The sequence below is a fragment of the Mus pahari genome, chromosome 7 (assembly GCF_900095145.1).
Source record: "Mus pahari chromosome 7, PAHARI_EIJ_v1.1, whole genome shotgun sequence".
NCBI lineage: Eukaryota > Metazoa > Chordata > Mammalia > Rodentia > Muridae > Mus > Mus pahari.
Genome location: NC_034596.1, coordinates 53,306,225 through 53,329,783, shown reverse-complemented (window position 1 = coordinate 53,329,783; position 23,559 = coordinate 53,306,225). Strand labels below are relative to the sequence as shown.

The 23,559-nt window shown below is 48.4% G+C and overlaps 1 protein-coding gene and 1 long non-coding RNA gene across 4 annotated transcripts in view; both read left to right on the top strand.

The window, feature by feature from the left end:
- Positions 1 to 3,755: 3,755 nt before the first annotated feature.
- Nkx2-1 (NK2 homeobox 1) lies at positions 3,756 to 8,693 on the top strand. 3 transcript variants are annotated; one of them, XM_021201975.1, is made up of 3 exons: positions 3,756 to 4,355; positions 5,570 to 5,955; positions 6,854 to 8,693. In XM_021201975.1, the coding sequence occupies exons 2-3, from the start codon at positions 5,583 to 5,585 to the stop codon at positions 7,597 to 7,599; spliced, it is 1,119 nt and encodes a 372-aa protein (XP_021057634.1). In that variant the 5' UTR covers positions 3,756 to 4,355; positions 5,570 to 5,582; the 3' UTR covers positions 7,600 to 8,693. The 3 variants fall into 3 exon arrangements, with proteins under 3 accessions (XP_021057634.1, XP_021057633.1, XP_029396735.1); XM_021201974.1 differs by lacking the exon at positions 3,756 to 4,355 and adding an exon at positions 4,708 to 4,860 and having other exon boundaries at positions 6,854 to 7,599; XM_029540875.1 differs by lacking the exon at positions 3,756 to 4,355 and adding an exon at positions 5,208 to 5,469 and having other exon boundaries at positions 6,854 to 7,649.
- A 2,547-nt stretch (positions 8,694 to 11,240) lies between these two features.
- LOC110324848 overlaps positions 11,241 to 23,559 on the top strand; it is a 40,595-nt gene continuing 28,276 nt past the window's right edge. The window contains exon 1 of the long non-coding RNA XR_002380702.1: positions 11,241 to 11,846. This is a non-coding gene — a long non-coding RNA (uncharacterized LOC110324848). The remainder of the gene's footprint in view (positions 11,847 to 23,559) is intronic.

The window sequence follows — 23,559 nt, the reverse complement described above, 5'->3', positions numbered from 1 at the left end:
AAGCAAGCGCGCCTTCCTGGGGACCTTTGTTAGCGTTCAGCACCTCTAAAACACTCTTTATAGTAGTGCTGATTGGCTGATGTTCTCAGTCCCCACCTCTCACTCCTTCAGAGGAGAAACTGAGTAAGGAGACCTGACCACTCCGAGTGTGACCAGAGCTGTCTGAGCCCTGCTCCAAGTTCTCATTCTTGTCTGTCACATCTCCGTCCCCTCATTTCAAAGTATGATTTAGTGCTTGCTTCCCATTTCTTTTGTCATCCACTCTTTAGATTCATTCCTGCCTCAAACCCTGTCCCTACAGGGGGCATCCCCGGAATTTGGGAACCCGGAAGGGTTTGGGTTACAACTTGGGACCGAGACCCCGGGAAGAGAGGCCTCCTCCACCACCCAAGGCTTGGGGGAAGGACTTTCTGATGGAATCTCATTTCCACAGGAGCATCCTTCTCCTGTCAGAGAGGGAGATGCTGTGATGGCCCTCCGCCGGCCCTGCACTCCTCTGCACAGGCCACGACTTGACTTAAGGAAATATCGCAAAGGCTTTAAGCCAAGGAGAGAATTGGCAGTAGGGTCTCTTCCTTGCAATATTCCAAAGCTGTCCTGATTCTCAGCCTGCCTAGTGAGGACCCCAGAGAGGCTTTCAAAGCTTAGGAAAGCACAGGAGGGGTCCTGGAAAACTTTTCAGAAACTAGCCATGTTTGGAAGGCACTCCTTGGATCTCTGGGTTAGAGAATAATAAACCCCCTCTCCCCACTTTCTGTTGTTCTTGTGCCAGGTTGCCTCCTTGGTTCCTGCAGGGACCTGAAAAAGGCATTAGATTGCTTGGAACTGGAATTACAGAAGGTTATGAGACAAATCCTGTGCTGGGAACAGAACCCAGGTTCTCTGAAAGTGTTCTTTACCACTGAGACATCTCCCCAGCCCCTTCAAGTCTTCCCCCAGCACAGCACAGCACAGCAAAGATGATATGCCTGTGCAGTAACTATCAGAATATTGGGTGTTGCTTCTTACAGAACATTAAAGGCTTGATCCCCAAGTTTAACTCTGAAATACTGAATTACAATAATTCCTTTGTGCTAATGAGTTTAAAGACAATCAAACTCCTGCAGAGTCTCATCACCGATTATCTAAGTCACTAACACAGCAAAGTAGGAAGTTGTATGAGGCAGGCTTCTGCCACATCCCCACACACAGTGTGTGTGCACATGCGTGCACATGTCCATGTGCATGTATGAAGGGGTTTGCTCTAGGAGATGGTGGTAAATCAGAAAGTGGTAAAGCCAGGTCTCAGACACCAAGCTCTACTCAAGGGCATCTTCTGCCCCCCCCCCCCAGCACTAAACCCAGACACTAAACTTCACTGGGACACGCCCCCTTTCTCAATGCTTGTTACAAAGTAATTATACATCACTGCAGTGATCTAGTGCTAATATGGAAGCTTCAGGCGGAGAGCGGCCATACATAGATAGATTGTTAATAGCTAAATACTCTGACCTAGCCCACCAAATAAATATCTGATACAGCATGGGTTCCAACAGTAGTTGCTAACTGAATCATGAATTGTAAGATAACATTTTGTACTTTGTAGCATTAGAAGGAACACACTTAGTGCTCTAGGCAGATGTTAAAGGTTTCATGGGAGTTGGAAGTAAGCAAGCTGAGGGGTAGGCGGCAGGTGGTAGATCTAGTTTGGACATCCTTTCTCTAGCTTCTACAAGTGAGATTTCAAAGAGACACTGGAGGGGAAGAAGGAAGTGTCCCTCTGCTACACTGTGCTACAAAGACTAGTGATTACTCTGCTCCTCTGGTGAAGCCTGAGTCTCTGCAGCCCTTTGATTCTTAACTAGTGAGATTAAAGAGGCCCCTTGGGGCTGAGCCAGGGAACAACCTTATGAGGGCTGATCTCCATCCCTCTGTCCTGCCAGCCACAAGGCCAGTCTACTGACAGCACAGGAGGCACCAGCCATGAAGGGTGAACTAGGTTTCCAAGTATTAGTCCACAGCTACAAGAGGGGAAAAAATATCTCTGGTTTAACCCGAGTGGGTCCTGTTCAAGATAAGTCATAGAGGCAGCAAGCTCTTTAGTCAGAAAGACTAACCTGGTGAGAACTCTTAAGATCTTTGAGTAAATGAGTTCAAAGATAAATAGGTGGCTTCCCCCACCCACTGTCCACCCCCAAAGGCTCTTGAGAATTCAGGCTTACTCTTATGGGTGTCAGTGCTCACGGGGGGGGGGGAATAATCCAGAATGGTGGGTGTTTAGGAGGGGGCAGAAGTGAGAGAAGTTCATTTGGTTCAAGTCACAGAACGCAACAGAGCTCCTCACCCCATGTTCTAGGTAGGAGCTGTTGGTGTTGGTGCCAGCATGAGAAGTCTGAAGTTCAGTCCAGTTCCTCTCCCCTTCAGGGTAAAGCATGGGGGTTGCCAGGCATCCCTCCTCTCTAACTGGTACTGAAGCTCAGCACCTCACCTAGTGCTGTGCGGCTGGGGATGGGGCCCCTGGTTACTGTAGGGCTGAGATGCGGCTTGTTTACACTTTCACAAACTGGCCACTTGCTGGTGTTTCTGAAGGTCTGGGCTGCACAACTCAGACAGAGACTGTAGAAGATTGAACAAACCTTTCACTCCAGAATAGCAGGCCCTTGAAGAAGCAAGGGGTTTGATATTAACCACAGAAACAGAAATATCGACCTTGACAGTGAGCTTAATTTTCTTCCCTCAAAGCTTTGGGCGTGTTTTGATGTGCCTGATTTTGCTTAGATCTCACAAAAACCTTCTGAAGAATTACCTCCTTTTAGTGGCACTAAAACGGGGAGAGACAAATGACACTCTACACTTGGTGTTCCTATGACCACCAGCAATGGTAAAATAACGGGGTTAAAGGGAGACGGAGGACCAGGGACTTCCTAAGAAGATCCCTTTCCCAAAGCTAGCAGGTCTGGGTCGCGCCTTCAGACTAGGTCTCTGCATTATGCCTTTCTGTCGTTCACTTGATCTAGCGTGGCTTCCCCTCCCTGCACTCTCACCGTAGACCAAAGTGCTGTCGATGGGGTCTGAGCTCCTCTTGAGAGCGCCCCCCAGAGAAGTCCCTGGGAAAGGAGAGCGCAGAGTTCTGCTTTCCACTTGTCCTTAGCTACAGGAGACACAACGCACCTGATCGCTTAAAGTCGGGGTTCCCTGCTTCAAAGCCACTTCGGGGGCGGTTCGAAAATGCGGGCCCAGATGGGAGGCCGGCGGGTGCCCAGAGCCTTCCTTCCCTTCACGATGGAGGTAGGTGGTGAGGAAAGCTAATGTTAGTATAGTCGCCGGCTTTGTATTGAAGGAGTACAGAGCACTCTTCAAGGAGAGAGATCTTAAAAAGCAAATAAAACAACTTTCCATACTATAATTGCTATTAATGGGAAGGAGCCTACCCTGCTGAATTAAGTAGTTCAAAACTGCTTGTTCATTATCGGGAGCTCCCTCACTACAAGGAGGGGAAAGAAAATGTGAAAACAAAAACCAAAATCAAGAAGCCTCCTTGACTGGCCGCCGAAGTGTCTAGGAGGCACCTGCCGGGCCAGGAAGCATTCCGCCCTCCCAGCCTCTAAGCGCTCCAAGGAAGCTCGAAAGGCAGACAAGCAAAGCCAAAACAAAAACAAACAATAACAAAAACGCTTAAATTCCAAGGAGGAAAAAAAAAACCAAAACGGAGGTGGTCTCCAAATATGTGCCATGCAGGGCTTCGCTGGGTAACCCACTTAGCTGCTGATCCTGACCTGGTAACGGCAACGAGGCTGACACCCCCGGCCCCGCTAGGGAGCACAGCCCACAGCTCCCCCTTGCCAGGCGCCCAAGGACCCTCAAGGCGCGGGGCTCACACTTGAAGCCTGGGAACGCTCAGACAGGAAACCCACTTCCTCCTAAGCAGTTTCTTGCTAGCCGGATGAGAGGCGCCCAATTGAAGCAGAATGATCCTCATCTACTAATATCCAGCGTGGCCACAAAGCGACCGGCCATTTACGCCGCCACTTTAGACAAAGATATTTGGTTATTCCCGGGGAAGCAAGTGCACTTTTGCGTGGCTGAGCTCCGGGAGGAGGCGAGCCTCAGCCCAGCCTCCCGCCCGCTGGGTTGCGGGCGTCGAGATATTCGCCTCCTCCCGGACAACGAGTTCCACCGGGGTTCAGACTCAGTTCCACTCTGCAACGGATCTGCGGGCGCTCACGCGGCTCCCCGCCCGGGCTTTCACTGAAGCATCGGAAGGGAAAACTGCGGGGATCTGAGCTGGGGTGCTGGGACTGGGATGTCCTCGGAAAGACAGCACCAGCTTCTGAAGCCGAAGTATCCAGGCCATGGGCAAGGGTCAGGGGCACCAGGTTTGTTCGAGATGGGGCAACTTCCGTGGTGGACTCTCCTCTTAATCCCAGCACCCCTAGCCTCGTAGCTTAGAAGGCCAGCGGTTTACTTGCCTGGGCCGGCAAAAGGGGTGGAGAAAGGGAGCGGCGGGGTGGGGTGGGTTGGGGGGCTGGTCTGCTAGGGAGCCTGAAGCTTTGGTGGGGGGGTGGCGCGGGATCGGTGACAGCCTCCCGGAGGCAGTCGTTCCCTTACTCAGCTCCCCCTCCGCCCGCTGGGATTCTCTCGGGTAAGGGGAAAGGGGGCGGGGAGCAGAGGTGTCCCTCTGACGGCGGCGGCAGAAGAAGCAGACAGACTGACAGACACATAGACCAACAGTGCAGCCCCAGGGTTCATCCCCAGACTCGCACACTCTTTTGGTGGTGACTGGGGCTCAGCGCAGCGAAGCCCGATGTGGTCCGGAGGCGGTGGGAAGGCGCGGGGCTGGGAGGCCGCAGCGGGAGGGAGGAGCAGCCCCGGCAGGCTCAGGTGAAACCCCGCTCCCTGCTCCTCAGCCCCCTTCTCCCCCAAAGGCCAGCCCCTGACCCCGGAACCCAGACCGAATTGGACCGCGGTTCCACTTTGTAACTCCCCAAGTTGGTTGCAAAGCAGTATTCACCTTCCGTTCTCCTTTCCATCCCTCCCCTTGGGTTATTCGCTACCCAACCTCTGGCCCTCCCGCTCTCGGTTCCCTCCTCCTTTCCCTCCCCCGCCTTTTCCTCGCGCGCCACAGGCACCCCACAAAAATGGGGGTGGGGGTGTCCAAGGGAGGGGGAAAGTAATGCTTTGGTTCTCTCTCTCTCTCTCTCTCTCTCTCTCTCTCTCTCTCCTTCTTTCTCTCTTTGAGACCTAAAAATCTTGACAAGTGAAGCTTAAAGGTGTTTACCTTGTCATCAGCATGTAAGCTAATTATCTCGGGCAAGATGTAGGCTTCTATTGTCTTGTTGCTTTAGCGCTTATGCCCCGCCTCTGGTGGCTGCCTAAAACCTGGCGCCGGGCTAAAACAAACGCGAGGCAGCCCCCGAGCCTCCACTCAAGCCAATTAAGGCGGACTCGGTCCACTCCGTTACGTGTACATCCAACAAGATCGGCGTTAAGGTAACACCAGAATATTTGGCAAAGGGAGAAAAAAAAAAGTAGCGAGACTTCGCCTTCCCCCTCTCCCTTTTTTTTTTCCTCCTCTTCCTTCCTCCTCCAGCCGACGCCGAATCATGTCGATGAGTCCAAAGCACACGACTCCGTTCTCAGTGTCTGACATCTTGAGTCCCCTGGAGGAAAGCTACAAGAAAGTGGGCATGGAGGGCGGCGGCCTCGGGGCTCCGCTCGCAGCGTACAGACAGGGCCAGGCGGCCCCGCCGGCCGCGGCCATGCAGCAGCACGCCGTGGGGCACCACGGCGCCGTCACCGCCGCCTACCACATGACGGCGGCGGGGGTGCCCCAGCTCTCGCACTCCGCCGTGGGGGGCTACTGCAACGGCAACCTGGGCAACATGAGCGAGCTGCCGCCTTACCAGGACACCATGCGGAACAGCGCTTCGGGGCCCGGATGGTACGGCGCCAACCCAGACCCGCGCTTCCCCGCCAGTAAGTGAGGCCGCCCCGCCGCGGGGCCGCGGGCTGAGCACCGGAGGCGCGGTCGGCGCGACCCGCGAGGTGCGGCGCCCGCCCGTGGCGCTGGGCATCGGGGTGGGCAGCCAAACAGCCTCGTGTAGGAATAGGGTGCGGGCGCTGGACTTTCTTCCCCCCGCTGGGCAAGGGTTTCAAAGGAGGCACTTAGAAGAGCTGGGGTCCTGCGGACAGGTGCTGACACCCGGCCACCGCAGGCACCAACGACAGGCTTGGTGCTGAAGAGAGTTAAGGGAGGCCCACCCGGGACGCGGCTAGGGAGGCTAGGAACTCGGGCCAGAGAAGTTAGGGACCAAGAGGGGCGAATAGAGAGAGCCGCCCTGCTGGGACACATGCGGTCGGGCTGCCTCAATTTCTAAAAGTCTCCCTCTGAGCGGGTTGGGAGGGCGTGCAGCTCTGGAGGAGGCTCTACGTGGGTCGCGCGGGTGGATGCCCTCACCTCGAGGCTGCAAGAGAGAAAGCCAGAGAGGCCAAGCGCCTGGAAGCTGGGGCGTTTGTAAGTGAAAACTCCCTTTCGTTAAGCTCCTGAACTTGGAGGTCTACCGTCCGACCCCAGTTCTCTGCACCCCTGGGTCTCCCACCTGACTTGGGCACCAAAGGAGTCAAAGAGCCCTTTTCCTTCACTACACATTCTGGGTCTAAAGAGACACTGACACCGATGAGGAGTAGCTAGACTTTAAACCCTTAAGCAGTTCGACGGCACGGCCCGCTAGCAGGGCCTCTTTTGGGAAAGAGCACTAGGCGGCCTAGGTGAGGAGGATGCCGTCGAAAGTTGGGGTCGGCGGGCCAAGGGCACAGAAAGCGGGGTTGCCCCGGCCCCGGCCCCAGCCGACCGCTGTGCGTTTGTCGCTTACAGTCTCCCGCTTCATGGGCCCGGCGAGCGGAATGAATATGAGCGGCATGGGCGGCCTGGGTTCGCTGGGGGACGTGAGCAAGAACATGGCCCCGCTGCCCAGTGCGCCCCGCCGGAAGCGCAGGGTGCTCTTCTCCCAGGCGCAGGTGTACGAGCTCGAGCGACGTTTCAAGCAACAGAAGTACCTGTCGGCGCCGGAGCGCGAGCATCTGGCCAGCATGATTCACCTGACACCCACGCAGGTCAAGATCTGGTTCCAGAACCACCGCTACAAGATGAAGCGCCAGGCTAAGGACAAGGCGGCGCAGCAGCAACTGCAGCAGGACAGCGGCGGCGGCGGAGGCGGCGGAGGTGGCGCGGGATGCCCGCAGCAGCAGCAAGCTCAGCAGCAGTCGCCGCGCCGGGTGGCCGTGCCGGTCCTAGTCAAAGACGGCAAACCCTGCCAGGCGGGCGCCCCTGCCCCGGGAGCCGCCAGCCTTCAAGGCCACGCGCAGCAACAAGCTCAGCAGCAGGCGCAGGCAGCGCAAGCGGCCGCCGCGGCCATCTCGGTGGGCAGCGGTGGCGCGGGTCTAGGAGCACACCCAGGTCACCAGCCGGGCAGCGCAGGGCAGTCCCCGGACCTGGCGCACCACGCAGCCAGCCCGGCAGGTTTGCAGGGCCAGGTCTCCAGCCTATCCCATCTGAACTCCTCGGGCTCGGACTATGGCGCCATGTCTTGCTCTACCTTGCTTTATGGTCGGACCTGGTGAGACATGGGATGCGCCCGAGCCCCGCGCGACCTCACTGCTTCCCCTCTGCCTTCCGCAAAGACCACCATTCGCCCGCTGCTCCACGCTTCTACTTTTCTTAAGAACCTGTTTATGTTTAGACCAAGGAAAAGTACACAAAGACCAAACTGCTGGACTACTTCCTCCTCCTCCTCCTCCTCCTCCTCCTCCTCCTCTTCTTCNTCTTCTTCTTCTTCTTCTTCTTCTTCTTCTTCTTCTTCTTCTTCTTCTTCTTCTTTCTCCTCCTCCTCCTCCTCCTTCTTCTTCCTTCTTGTCCCCGCTCCTCCTTTTCTTTCTCCCCCTCCTCTTCTATGTTTCCTTCTTTTTTTTCCTTCATCTTTCTCCCTCTCCTTTCTCTTTCCTATCTAAAACTTGCGGACTTTTTGTTTTTTAACATAAAAAGAAAATAGAAACAGCCAAGCAAATTCAACCTTTTACGGATTCTTTAAACAGAGAAGGACAGAGAACAAATTTGGGGTGTCTTTCTGGTAGTTCAAATGGGTTCCCAAGCTTAGGCATGGCACAGTTTTTGGAGCCTGCTCTATGCTTCCATGGCCCTGAACTCTAAAGACGGAAAACTTTCCTGTGGATGGATGCACCCTGCCAGCAAAGTGAGCTTGCTTGTAAATACCGGGATTTTTCGTTTGTTTGTATGTTTCGGAAGGGAGGACAGAAGCTGGAGATAAGAAAGATTCTTCAGCATAACTCATTTGTACCTGACACAAAGGAAATGTCCCCTCCCAGGCGCCCTCTGGCCCTACAGGTTCAGTCCAGGCTGGCCCTTCAGAAAATTGTTTTAGGTTTGATGTGAACTTGTAGCTGTAAAATGCTGTTAAAAGTTGGACTAAATGACTAGTTTTTAGTAACCTGTACATTATGTTGTAAAAAGAACCCCGGTCCCAGACCCCAGTCCCTCACTTTTTAAAGGGGCATTGACAAACCTGTGTATATTATTTGGCAGTTTGGTATTTGCAGCACCAATCCTTTTTTTTTTTTTTTTCTGTTGTAACTTATGTAGATATTTGGCTTAAATATAGTTCCTAAGAAGCTTCTAATAAATTATACGAATTAAAAAAGATGTTTTTTTTCTGATTAAAACCCTTTTCTTTTTGTTTGGTTTTGATTTGGCTTTTAATGGGTTTGGGAAGGTGGTTGGAATTAAATCTGACGGGATCCAAATTCGTGGGTTTGAGCTCAGGATTCTGACCCAGGTAAGGAAGTCAATTCCAGAGTTTCTATCCAAAAGAAAAAGGAATTTTGCTCAGTTTTGAACTTTAGTGGAACCAAATCTTAAGCAGTCCTGGGACTATTTCATAGAGAGAGTGAAAAATAAACTAGTTCTCTAGAAGGGGGAAGTAAAGGAAGAAACAGAAAGGGGGGCTATTTTTTTTTTAAGAGCCAAGCTTTCTGTGGTTTTGTTTTTGCTTTATTTTTGTTTGTTTTTGTTTTTGGGGGGAACCTCAAAAGCTGGCTTTACACATCTGAGCCACCCAATTAAAATAACTCCAAAGGAACCATCAGTTTTAGTAAATAGATTGCTTTTGTACATTTGCATGCCAAACCTGTATTTCTAATCCTCACCCAAACTCCTCACCCTTAGAATCTGTTTGGGAACTGGTTTCAAAAGTGAAGTGTTTCTGGGTTTTATTTCAACACTCTAAACAACAACAACAACAACAACAACAACAAAACAAAAAACCGAGATCCCTCCTGCTCCGGGGGATCACCAGCTCCCCCTGACCCCCAAGAACTCTCCATCACATATTGTCTCCATGTGGACTTGGTGGCCAGCTTAGGCATGCCTCTCTCTATCAAGACATTGGGAACTGAGCTTTCTTTATCCCAGTACATTCCATATCTGGAGACCTAAACTGTTCTAGCAATTATTCTTTCTCCTATCCCCATCTTTCTATCAACCCTCCAAAACAAAACCAAAATAATTTGAACTGCCCTCATCCCCACCTCTGACTTTTTCATCTCTGTTATCAAATACATATGTTGGGGAAACAATTACAGTTGTGATGGACATAGTAAGAGAGTAGTTAAGGGCAGAGACAAAAATTATAGCTCCTTGGGTGAACTGTTGTTGATTTGTATGGTCACCCCCTGGGAAAGTGGTACAGGAAAGGCAGCCTATGGGCAGCAGATGCCATATGCCTGCAAGGGTCTGTTATGGTGATTGATGAACTTTTAGCACAAGGTCACTTTTCACTGATATTCAACTATCTTTCTTTTCCCTGCTAACCTCTCTTTCTGTCATCTTCTATCACATTCATTCTGTTTTCAACTTTTCTCCATTGTATCTCTCCCCCAGGACCTTGGGTTTTTTTTTTTTGATTGTTTGTTTGTTTTTTAGCATGGACTTAAATCTTTTCACTGATGACCAGGGAATTTCTACCCTGTAGTGCCTTAGTAATGGGAGCTGGGGCTAGCTTTCTTCCTGAGAAAACCAGTCCTGGCTTTTGGGATATGGCTTCTCATAGCTTGAAGATACTCTGATATTCTGAAAGGACAGTTGGTTGACTCTCCTGAGAGCCTACAGGGTATGTGTTGGGGTTCCTCTTAGCAGACAGACCTCACATTTTTGAAAAAAAAAAAAAACCAGGAAAGTGTAATTATTTATGTTGGGGCAAGGAGTGCAGGCTGTGGTTGTTCAGAAGAGGCAGGTATTGGCAGCTGCTATTCAACTCCTAGGTGAGGGTTGAGTTTAGCTCGACCAATTCCACTGGCCAGCACAAGCCCAGACAGGGACAGGGCCTAGCCTGCTCTAGACACCAAGCTGCCCTGGCTCTCTGCGTTGTAGCAGAGTAAAAACATGAGGGTAACGAAGCACTCTGTCTTATCCTCCTTGGGTTAGTTGGAGTTCCTAGCAAATACATTCTTCCCCAGCCTGTTTAGCTTGAAGTCTGTCTACTAGTTCCCGAGATAGGTGAATTCAAAGGGCCCTGGCAATGAGACCCAACAAACTGGGCTTTGGTCCTCTCTTGTCATCATTCACTCTGATTCCTCCAGCTCCTACCTAGGGAATATGTGTCAGCTACAGGAGCAATCTTAGGATGCAGGCTGGGGCATGTCTCTTTAGGAAACTAGGTGCTGGGTTTAAGGTGAGCTGGGTTCGAGGTTTAAGTCCCCACAGTTTGGGGACACCTACCACCACCCAACCTGCAACCTGGTTAGCATCTAGAAGGGGTCTTCTCTTATTTTAGGCTTTCAAAAACTCAGGCTCAGGTCGGTTCTGACCTCCCAGGAAAAGAAATAAACATTCTGGAGAGGCCCTGGCACTGAGCTAGTGGAAGATGGGCAAGCTTTCCCAGTGAGCCGATAGAACAAATGCCCTAGAAACTGCCCCCTGAGAAGTATCCCACCCAACCCAGGCCGCGATGGTTCAGGCAGTGGGGGGATTTTGCAGACAGCATCCTCCTCTTTGCTCCTCTCCCCCACCCCACCCCAACCCTGCCGTGTAAACACGAGGACTTTCTCGAGAGCTCTGGAGAGCCGCTCTAGTGGCTTCGGGGCCTGAAACCCCAGGCTTGGCTTGTTTGATGTTTAGCATCCCAAAGCGGCTCCCCACCCCCGCCCCAGCCTGGGAACCCCGAGCTCTGGGGCCGAAGAGAAGGGGAAGCAGTTCTCTCAGCTGGAGGGCGGTGGATTGGCTGGGCTTAGAGAAGTGGCGAAAGCTACAGGACAGAGGCGCCCTAAGCAGGGGAGAAAGGGATCCCGGGATGGTGCGGCCATCCACTAGGATATAGCTGGAGTCCTAAAGACCGAGAGGCAGATGAGGAAAGAAATGTCACAGTTTGTGGGAATACACTGGAGATAGGGGCCAGCCAGGTGGAGATAGCTTGGGGCCCGCGAAAACAAGGTAAGCGGTGTCTGGGTCCAGTTAGGGAGCATCCAGACCGGCGTTCACGTCTGCGGGGCTATCAGGGCCTCGAGGAGACAGCACTCCGTGCCACTGCTTAGTGTTTGGCCTTTCATAGGGACGGACTTGCTTGGGAATCTTCCAAGAGATTTTTAAGTGCTCTGGACCTGGGAGCTCCATTGGCGATGTTTGGATCTGGTTTTGATTTTGAAAGCCCAGGAAGATTCGCAGACTTTCGAGGCTGCACACTCTTCGGGGCGGCGATGAGGACTGAGAAGCTGTCTCAAGACCTGAGTGTCTTCTCAGGCGATCCCAGATAAGAGGAAGGAGAGAGAGGTTTTCTGACTTCCAACTCATTAGGGACCAGGTAAGGTCAATGCTTTCTCTATTATGTCTTTATCTTAAAAGCGGGTCAATTTAAGATAACGGGGGTGGGGATATAGATTCTGTGTGAACCATGCTGATCTAGGCTAAATGGCTACTGTCTGATGAGCTAAAGTAAACCAGGCAGGCGTTCATTTTCTATAAACAAGGAGTTGGGGACGATGTCTTCAATCCGCTAGCATAGCTTCTCCTCCTTCGCATCCCTCCCCAGTTATTAGAGCGAAGCTGGGTGAGCAGACGGTTTTATTAGTGGGAAGTCCATTGGGAAATGTGAATCTGAGATAACATGATCCTTCCGCTGTTTGGAAGCTTGTTTCAAACGAAAAGAGATGGCCTGAGGGTATTGAAAGGAATGGAGGTGGTGTCTTCCTTGCTCAGCCTGTTCCCAGATGCCTGGAGCCACCTTCATCCGGTCCTTGCTACCTTACTGGTTGTGTGTGCTTCACTGTACCATTGTGTCCCTGGGGCTTCAGCCCACCTTCAGTGGCACCCAGTTTGGGATCCTGCCTCAACAAAAAGTTTTCTGGTGTCTCTTCAAGTGAGTGGCTTTTGGAAGGTGTGGCCTCTCTCCAGCCACCCTCTGAGCATCCCAAGGAATTGGTATGGATGAAAGTAAAGTATGTATTTTATTGAAGGGCTGAGTCAAGGGCTGCGTGAACCCTCACCCCCACCCCACACATTTGCATTTCGGAACTTTCTTTGATGACGATGACTTAAAGGCATGGAGGAAGAGCTAGGTCCATGAGACGCACAGTGCTTGCCACATCTAAAACCACAGATGAAGTGGCGGCTGCATTTCTTTTTGATAGTGACCTAATGCCAACTTGGAGAGTATCTAGGTGCACCCCGGTCTCTGTCCCTCTCATTTGATAAGTTCCCATTTTATTTCTGCTTCCTAGACATTTATCCCCTTTATTGTATGACTTCTTGCATAATTTTGGGTAACATTTTCCTATTTAATATCTTTTTGGTTGGGGGTAGGAGTTTCCAATATAAGTTTATTGCTGCTGTTGTGCCTGAAAGATTAAAAAAAAAAAAAAACAGAAACAAAAACATTGTCAGTGTTAGCACTTGGTAAATGACCTCTTTCCCCCGTTGGAAACATCTGTTTCTACCTACTCTGTGTGTAGGTATAAATGTGATGTAGGTATAAATGTGAAAATGGATGTTTTTATTTATGTGTGTATGATTTTACATGCCTATTCAAAAGATTTTCTAAAAATGAAATTCAAGTACAGAACTGGATGTTACAGAATATATTAGTTACATCGAAGAAAGTTGAATGTATCTATTACCTCAAGACACCAAATGAAACCTAGTTTCCCTTAAAGATAAACAAAAAGTCTTTATTTTGGCCCATTTTCAGCTGGGATGTTTATTTCTTGTCACATGAAACTCTAGAAGACAGCTTGTGCTCGGAGATGTTAACATCATTTATTAGCAAGGTGCTGAGACATATTGTAGATGAGTTGATAAGAACACTTCCACATATCAAAGAAAACCAAAACAAGAAACATTTCTGCATTTTATTGATATCAAATGGTTGCTTTGTGTGGGTCTAAACATAGTAGTGGAAATAAGAGCACCCGTCTGCCTTGCTGTTGGTGAAGAGTGAATAAGGCAAACCCTACCCATCATGTCCTTCAGCGTTCTAGAAAATCTTGTCTTTGCTAGTTAGCACTCAGTTATCAGGAGCAGAGGTTGTTGGTGGAGCGTCTCATTTCTAGGACATTGGGTGATTGCTGTTAAAATTTATTTCCAAACTGTGAGAAATTATCCTGGGTGAAGAAACCCTTGGGTGTCCCCCCCCATCACAACCCCCACTCTGCCACTTACTGTGCCTGAAACGATTCTGTGAGAAATCGCGGGGGGGGGGGGGGGAACCTACTTTCAATTCCCACTTCTCAAAGATGTTGCTTGAGGTTTCCAAAGTGCTAGAGACACAGACTTATTTGATCTGCATGCTACTGACTTACCTCATCTCCCAGGTACACTGCATACCATGAACACAGGATTGTAAACCTGAGAATTGCCTTAACAATTTTCTGAGCTACTTACTTATTGTGCCTTAACTCAAGCTACCCAGACAATATTTACTGAGCTGACTATCCTGCCTAGCCCAGAAAGTTGTTAGAGCCCCCATAGATCTTTGCCAGAGAACCAGGTTTCTAAATAGGCTTGCAGAGGCAGGCTACTTCAGAGGATTAATTGTCTCTCCAGACCTGGCCACTCCTTGGTGCCTCAAGGTCTGCAGGCCTGTGTAGGGGAAGACAGGAGGTGGGAGGGCAGAAGACTGGCAGCTTATTTCATCTCATGACTTTGCTGTGGGGTTAAAAAAATAATAATAATAAAGCCCTGAGTCAAAAGCATGCACACATCCCTGCCTCTGGCCAGCCAGCCAGAAGTTATAGCTAGTTAGCACTAGCATCACCCAGCGTCATTACTTGGCCATTAGTTAGTTAGTGCTCCCTGGCTACAATGCTGAGGCTAGGAGGGGTTCAATCAATTTTGAAAATGCTGCATTAAACCATATCCACATTTGATAGAACAGGTAAAACTTGGACAACCATAATGTCTATCTGCTTCATACTGAAATCAAATAGAAAAAAAAAAAAGAAATCCATTGGAAATACTTAATGACAAGAAGCTCACTCTTCCATAGCCTACCATGCAGCACTAGATGGGGATAAAGAGAAAATAGCTGATATCTGTGGTGTTATCCAACCACCTTAGAACTAACCTTCCTGGAGGAAACCTTTCTAGCAAGGACAACACAAGGAAACCTTTCTAGCCACAACAACACAAAACTAATTTTAAAAAAATCTTGCCATGGCTTGCCACTCAGATTCTATGTGTTATGTGGCTCTGAAAGTTGGAAGCCTATTGATATGTAGTTTTTTTGTTTTGTTTTGTTTTTGTTTTTCTTCCTGGAAAAGCCAGGAAAGAGAACTGGAAAAAAAGCTAAGCAGAGAGGTGAGAAGATCTGTGCCTGGGCAAAGTGTGTGCTTCTGTCCCTAGTTGTGACATCTGAGAGGTGCTAGATTCAGTGAGTGGGCCCAAGTGTTGTGGTGAAGTGGATCAAGGCTGGGTAGGGGTGTGTGGTTTAAGGGTTAATGATGGTGGAGCCAGTCTGGGGGTGGCTGGGAGGAGCTGTGGGTACGGTGTGTGAGCTCTTGTGTGTGAGCTCTGGGCCATAACACAATGGTAACGTAATTATCAGGCTGAAATGTGTTCAAATGGCAAGAAGTTGCAAAACAGATAGGTCTTCCAGAGAAGAGGGTGTGCTGGTTACAGAGGCCCCCAGCCATCATCCTTTTTTTTTTTTTCAATCCATTTTAAACAAGAGGATCTAGTGAGTGATTCTGATTCAATACACATAATCAGTTTGCAAGTCTTATTTCCATTTGAAAACAGGGCCATTTGCAATCATAAGAGCCGGACACAGAGCGCATTAAGAGCAGATGATGGGCGACAGAATCCGTAGGCAAGGACTAAATATTTTCTTCTAGTCTCAGACCTATGCATCTTTAGTTCCAGTGTATCACTTGTGAGGCTTGTGGGGTTTAGTCCCGGTGTAACATGAATGAATTATTCCTGTTGGATATATGACTTACTTGCTTAAAGATCGGGATTCTGTGATCAGGAAGAGGGGAAAATGGCCAGAAAGATTCCATGTTAATAGTGTTCCTCCTTGCTGCTTAGCACTCCGTAATACCAGTGTTTTTAAAATGGTGTTGCCTCGGACTAAAGTTCACGAACTTGAGCCATGCCGCTCTCTACTTTGCATAGGATACCAACCCCAGACTTGAGGCAGAAGGGCAGAGCCTGGGAGAAAACCCGGGGGACAAATCCGCGACCTTGCAATTCCACAGCTCAAGACATGGGGGCCCTCTGTGGTCTGATGGCTCCAAATTGGTTGTCAGGGATTCATTGAAAAGTATGAGATCTTGAAATCTCAGAGCTGTTTTACGATCTTTCATTCAGAACCAAGACAAGCCACTGGCAACAGTCTCCGGCTTTCTGCCCACTCCCCTCTCCTTCCAACTCCTGCCCAAGGCTTCCCCCGAAGCCACTGCAACACCTAATCCACGGCCTCACTTCCCCATTCGATTTCCAGTTCACCATTTGCCCCACCCAAGCGGGTCCAACCAGCTGTGACTCTCAAATTTTGTTGCTCCAGTCTGGCGATTCCATGATATCCCTTCTACCCCCTCCCTCTAGAAACCACACAGGCAACCCCGGTGTGAGCAAGAGTAGAAGCTCCGATGAATTCTGAACCCTAGAACATATAAATATTAATTCATTAGGTCGGGATACTGATCCAAGAGTTAAACTTGAAAGGATCGAGCAGCAGCAGCGAACAATAACAAAACTTAAATAAAAAACAAAACAGGGGGCGGGGCGGAGGTAGAGGGTCCTGTGGAGAGATAGCTCAGTGGTTAACAGCACCTGCTGTTGTCTCTGAGGACCCAGGTTCGATTCCCAGCACCTACATGGCAGCTCATGCCAGTCACTCTAGTTTCAGGGAATCCAACTCTCTCACACAGACATAGTTGCAGGCAAAATAGCAGTGCATACAAAATAAAAATAAACAAATCGTTAAAACTTTACAAAAGAAAAATCCAAACCAAAAGTTACCACAGTGGTTTTGATGGGGGAGAAAAAGACAGTTCAGTGCTTTCTCAGATAAAAATAACTTTCTAGCAGCCTGAAACTCTAGTAATGGAATGTACCTCTTGCGTGCCTCATTTTAGTTTCAAATGGAGGATAAATTGTGAATCTCAGATCGGTGTTTCTTAAACAAGTGTAGTTTTAGAGTTCAAACAACTGTAGTTTTAGAATTCTCTGTAAAGTGTTTCCTCCCTGGGAAGGTCTCAGGAGAACCAATAGACAGAGTAGTGATAGGGGAGGGTTTCAGCTTTGCTCAATTTCCTGGAAAACTATTCAAAAATCAGAAATGAAAAAGACCCCAGTATTCTCTTTAGCAGGCACCAAAGACAAGGACCACAAGAATCTAAAGACCCCACCACTCTCAAAGCCCCTCCACCCCCCCCCCAGAGCTCTCTATTTTGTCTCCCCAGAACCTATCCTATGGATACAATTGTCTAGGGGCACAGTCCACTTTGGGAGGAGGGGGTGAGGGAGAAGTGAGGCCTGCTCAGCAGGAAGAGTTCAGACTCTCCACTTCTGCAACATAGGAGGATTGAGATCCTACAACTGGGAGGAGGTGAGTATGAAGCCGGGATCAGCAGAACCCAGTCTTTTCTATTCTGGGACAGAGTGGAGAGTGGGTTTGGCTGGGCAGTACATAGGAACATGGTAACAGAGAGCCACAGAGAGCCAGAGCAGGCTACTGGAGCAGGAAGCTGCAGCTATGCAAGAGGTTCACAAGCTCACAGCAAAAGACTCTACAAGTGGAGGCTGATTTGTGCTTATTCCATTTTGGGGGCCAAAGTATCAGGATCAGGATTTCTGGGCCAAGTCTTTAGATGTAGATAGACCTCGAGGGAGGAAAATTTGGCCTGCCTTCCCCAGGAGTCCCAAGGACCACCTGCAGGTGCATCTTAATTCTTGTAATTAGATGTGACTTTATTGTCAACCCCCCCATCCCCTTTACTCTCCGTTTTGTCATTTCTGTGCCTGTTTTATTTGCTTCTTTATCCACTTCCAGACTCAGAGCTGCAGTCTTATTTTGTAGACAATTCAGTGTCATTTTCTTAATGCCACCACTAAAAGGAAAAGCAGATAAAGTGAAGGGGGGGGTAAAACTGTAGGGAATAAAAGCCAGGAAGGTCTACCTGGGAGGACACTGGGAAATAAGAAGACCAAAGAGTGGCCAAGGTCTGCCTGTCAGAGAACATGCAAGAAACATGACAGGGAAAGCCAAGAGAACTAGCTAAAGAAATCCCAATAATCCCAGGAACAGGAGAAGAAGGAAACAGCCCCCAGAAGGCAAGCCTGGGCTGTGCCTGAATGACACCAAGTGGAGGTGGGGGCGCATCTGTCTGGAATAGTCTTAGAGGGGAGGAGCAACTCTAAAAGATACTGCCAGGGCTCCAGAATAAGAAAAAAAACTTAGGCAGGACAAACCAAAGAACTCTAGTCTTAGCCTCAAGCCCACCCCTTCTAGTCCATTTTGCTAATCCCACTTGACAACACTGGGCTCTGTCTCCCAAGGAGGTACAAATTAGTGGGAACCTGGGAGCAAAGGATGCAGTTGTAGGGAGAGATGACAGTAGGTTCTTCCTTAAAAAAACAAAACAAAACAAAACAAAAAAGAACAAAACAACAACAAAAAAACAAAAAAACAAAAAAAACTTTTTTTTAAAAAAAAATAAGGAAGGAAGGAAGGAAGGAAGGAAGGAAGGAAGGAAGGAAGGAAGGAAGGAAGGAAATGGCTTGTGGAAACTTCTGTGAAAGCAAACAAACTTTCTTGGAAACAGATGTCCCATTACACCCCTCCCAAGTTGGGAGGCATGATTTTGAAGAGACTTGAACCCTTTTAGTTCCTGCAAGCATGGCCTGGAGGGCACCCTCTTATGAAGGGTGACCCAGCTGTCTAGGAACAGAATGGGAAGATTGCCTGGGTCTGAGACAGGATCCCACATCGTAGCCCTCACTTTGGAGTTCTAAGTTTCCCAAGATGGAAGACCTTGATCTTTTGGGGCGGTGTTTTGGCAGAGGCTGACCCCCACCCCAAAACAAAACAGTTAACCAAACAATAATGACAACAAAATAACGGGCTAGGGCCAGCTGGATCCGCGGGGCGCACATAGTTTTTGAGCCCAAAGGCTGTTCGGGCCTACTGGGAGGATTCTATCCAGTTACAAGGAAGTCCCCACCCCACTTCGGCCCCCTTAGGGGCATCTCTGGAGCGCTGGGGCACCCGGACCCTTTCTATTTTAAGGGTCACACACGCTGTGAAGTATTTTAGCTGCATCACAACCTTTTAAATACCCCAGCACGACACTGACTGCCTGAATAAGGACCTCATTTGGGTGGTGACCGGCCGAAGTGCTCATTTGAGACGCTTGGGTGGCTGTGAAGCACCGGCTCGCTCTGCGCCGGCGGGGCCAGCAGGGTGAGGTCTCCCGGAGGGATCACGGCGGTGTCGGCCGATCTGGGAAGAAGGGAAGTGGTCCAGGCTGCAGGCCTTGGGCGCCCATCGTTCAGCTCCAGTGGCCTGAGGTCGTGAGCCTCCGGAGCATGGGCTGGGGCGGCTCGGCCGTCGGGTTTTTCCGTGGAAGAACCAGACTCTGCGGGAACTCCACCCGACCGGAGCACATGCGGCTCACAATGCCTTTCCTGATCCTAGTCTTTGATACTTTGGAAGCAAAGATTTCCTTCCATCTTTTGGGTGAATTTGTTCCATCTCTCCTAAATTCAGAAACGGAGTCTTCAAAAGTCTTAATGCTTATTTATTTATTTATTTACTTACTTACTTATTTATTTATAGCGTTCAAATGAATGCGAAGCCACGGATCGAATCCTGTCACTCATTTGGGGTTAGCGTCTCCCGATATTTCACACGGAAAACAAAACTTGGGTCTCTCTTATTTGTAGTTGTCCTTAACCTTTACAGAAACTGCTGTAGATGCTGCTCTGTCCATTCTCTAATAGATTTTACCAGGGACGGGTGACAGAGAACTGATTTCTTTTCTATTAGGGTTTAGCACATCTTTGTTGAAGGCCTGTAGAACGACCAGGGATTAGATTTGCATCTCTTAGACGCCCTGTGTGGTCTTTGTGCGAAGCTTGTAACTGTTAAAAATGACTTGTTAGGAAGCGTGTGGGCTCTCAGCGCTCTCCTTTTGACAGAAGGATTGAGAAATTCAGATTGGCCCTGTAGGATTTAGCCTGCAGATTCCACCTGAACCCTAAGCAATTAGACCTTAATCTCACTGCAATCATATTTGAGTTAGGATTTGTTGCACTTTGTTTACTTCAATTAAAAGCAGTGGAATAATTTTTTTTTCAGCGTCTAAAGTGAAATCTTCAGGAATTAAAACCTCAGGACTTCTTAGAAACGGTTTTGGTGGCGATGGGGGATTTTCTTGTGAGCTTTCTTTCTGGCCCTCTTGCCCTTCCCCTCCCCCATTTAAATTATTCCTCTCCTGTTGCTCGCTATAGTTGCGATCATCTTTCCAGGGGTTGAATTCAGGTCGCGACGGACAGCGTCCAGAGGATCCCAGCAGAGAGGGGCGCCCTTGCCCGGAGAGCACGCGGGGGTGGGTGGGGGGAGTCCCAACCAGGGTGCCTGCTCCCAGCTCCACGTGAAGCTTCCTCGCTAGTGCGCGCCCGAAGGCTGCTGCTGCCTGCGTAAGCTCCGGGTAGTGGACACCCACCCGGCACCGCGCCGGTCCTCTTGCGATGGATCAGGGCACCGTCATCGCAGCACAGGACCGTGGAGGACCGGTTCTCACAGTCCGGGAGCCTGGTGGGATGTTGCCTTCAGGCTAACTCGGCTCCCTGGGGGTCGGATGGGGTGGGGCAATCCTCGTTGGTTGGGATTTGGGTTTAGCTTCCGGCCTAAGGCTGGGCTGTCCACAGTTGGCCAGCAACGGGTCTTCTTTGGTCAGGTCCTTTTCTGCACCCGTAGCGGCCAGGCTGGTTTCTGCCCTCAATCTCCCTAGAGCCAACCAAAGATTCTCAAACATGGAGCTAGCCTCTCTTCTGATCGCCACGCTCCAGAGACTCGAAGCCAGGCCTGTCTCGGTGATGCCTCCAACCAGGCTGAGGGGGGCTGGTCACTCAACCTTCCAGATCTGGGCTATTTAGTCCTTAGACCGCTCCAAGGGGGTAGCCTGTAGTTATTGTCAAGTCAGTAGAAACCGGGATAGGTGGGGAGTTTATTACCTTCGTTGTTTAATCTAGTAAGGCTGCCACTTTGATTTGCTTAGAATATTTCTTCACTTGGGAGACAGCAAGGATTCAGAATTACGCCTTCTCCCACTTTGCTCCACAACTTATCGCTCTTAGTTCATTTGATTCACTTTACTAAATTACCTTTCCCAGATAATACTAAAGACAGCCAACACAGAACGTAAACGTGAGGACTTCTAACAAGGAGGGCTCCAATACCATTTATTTTTGATCCACTTTTAAAGGCCACTCTTTAACTTTTAAATAGTTCTTTTGTGACCACTTGCTCAGGGAGATCTTAATTTTTTCCCCCTTTGTTTTTGAGTCCGTCAAAACGAAAAGAGAAAGCTAACTGCGACTGTGACTGAAATTCTTTAAGTAAGGAGGAAGTACTTGCTTATACTAAGTGTTAAGTACTAAGTATAAGTACTAAGTGTAGAGCAGTACTTATTGGTTTTAAGAAGCAATTCTTTAGGGCAATTGCTATTGCTAGTTACTATGAACATCATTAAGAATGTTTAGGCATCCAAAAATAATTCAGGAAATTCTTTTCTGAGCTTGGATGTGGAAGACAGGATATAGTTTAAGGAGGAAGAGGGGAAGGGGGGAAGGCTATAGTGCTAATCTGTCTGAAATCTACCAAGAGAAATCTTGATGGACCACTGAGGGAAGATTCCAGATTTAAACCTGCTCTGTGTATAGTTTAGTGGACCCTTTCATTTGTGAATAGGATCTGTATCAAAACCCTAGTGTGACCATGACAATTGGGTAATCACACACAAGGCATCTTTGCTAATGGAGAGATTCTGTAAATATGTTTCTAGTGAATTCAGAGATAACAGTCACAGTGAAAGGGTCAGGTGCCACAAATCATAGATTACTCTGCCAAGGGTTGCCAGCCATCTGAGGTTTGGAAGGGCATTAACTGCCTTTGCATTCTCAGAATACTCTCCTCCGTTGGTGATTTCGCTTACTTGACCCTACTTCTGTTACTAAAAAGCTGGCAGGCACAATCAAGGGCAAGCAGGTTGGCTACCTACCCTCCTGGCAGCTCTCCAATAGTCCCATTTAGCTGCCAGGAGACAGAGGAGTGGATCATCAGTCATGTAATCCTAAAGCAGCATCTAGAAGGTACCAGGAAAACTTTAATGGCAGTTCACAGGTCCCCCATTCAGCTCTGCTTCTGTATCTTCCACCTCAAATTTGGATCAGATCCCTGGGGGAGGGGGGGAGGCGGGGATTCATTCCTAGGAAGGACAGGGAGAAAAATGACAAGAAGTGACTTAGATAATGAAATTCTTAAACAGTTCCTCGAGAAAGTAAGTTGTGTCTTTATAGAGAGCCTCAGCATTAAAAAGTACCATAGAAGAAGGATTCTTGTTACAGATGGGAACAGAACCCAGGAATCCCCCTTGTTAGGCAGCAGTGACCACAGAGAAAATCAAGTGATGTCAATAAAATTTGGAGGAGTGCTACTTCATGTCAGTTGAACAAATTTCTGGCTTACAGCATTTGCTTTAATAAAGGGTTCCCCCCACCTTCCTTTCCCCCTAAATCCATTAGAGATTAGGCACTGAACTTTCAGAAAAATGTAAAATTGGGATTATATCAAAAGATTTTTTTTTTCCTAGCTCAGGCTTAAACAAGTTAGTACTTGGCAGACCAGAGGTTTTGTAAAATCAAAACACATTTCTTTCACATATCAGTACAGAGGGCTACAACATGTAGGATGCACGAGAGAGCATTCTACAGTAGGCGGGGAAATGGCTGCTGCGCAGGTCTTCTTGGCTCAGAGGAGAGACACTTTTCTCATAGGCCTCTTTGGAAGTGGTTTGGGGACCTCAATTAAGTATCATCACCAAATAAGGAAAAGCCACAAGTTACTAGCAGGCACCAAGACAACTCTGTGCGTGCCAATGAATTTTTCTCCAGGCTACAGGTAGGCGTGAGAGAGCTCTGAACACTTTTGAACAGAAAAAGAAAGGTACCATTCACCGAAGTGTGAATGTTCAGGAACACTAGCAAGATAAATCCCTTAAAGAATATTTCCACTATTCTAAGTGGGTCTCTAGATGTAAAATGTAAAAAAAAATTAAAAACCTCCAAATTTAATTTTCCAAAATTATGTTATCACATTAGTATATTCTTAAGGAACAAAGATAGACATTAGTCATCTACATTACCAAAGGAGGAAAATATTTTAAAACCAGATGACAGATATATGCCTTATAATTTAAACGATACTGAATGATGAATAATCTTCCATGTTCATTAAGCAAAAAAAGAAGAGAGAATGTCTGTAAAAGTGAATAAAACAGGCTTTTATTGAACAAATATGCCTAACCCCCCATTTTATTAGCTGATAATACAAATCATTACTGGCTCTTGTGCTGAGAGTCATTTTAATGTAATGAATTCATTTTAGACCCTCAATCAAGCAGAGGCAGAAGACCTCTTGTGACTTTGGGAGGAACTTTCAAGTGGCCCCACCCAAGTTGAAGACATTCGTCTTTCTTGCTTATTAAGTTATGAATCAGGTGCATTTTCCAGTTTTCCTAACACCCTGCCAGATAAGGTTACCTTTCAAGATAACAGAGAACAAAAGGCAAGAAGGAATCTAAGCATGTTTGACTTACACGGTCACATTCCATGTCCACAAATTAAAAGTGATAAAACAACCACCATAATTTCTGTTTATGTGTTTGTTGTTTATACCTCAGATTGTGCCTGATTCACAGTATTTGTTGAACACTTTCTTACTCAATTCATGAAACTCAATTCATGAAATATCCTTATTATTTCCCTTGTAATTCTCCTCTTCTTCTTCTTCTTCT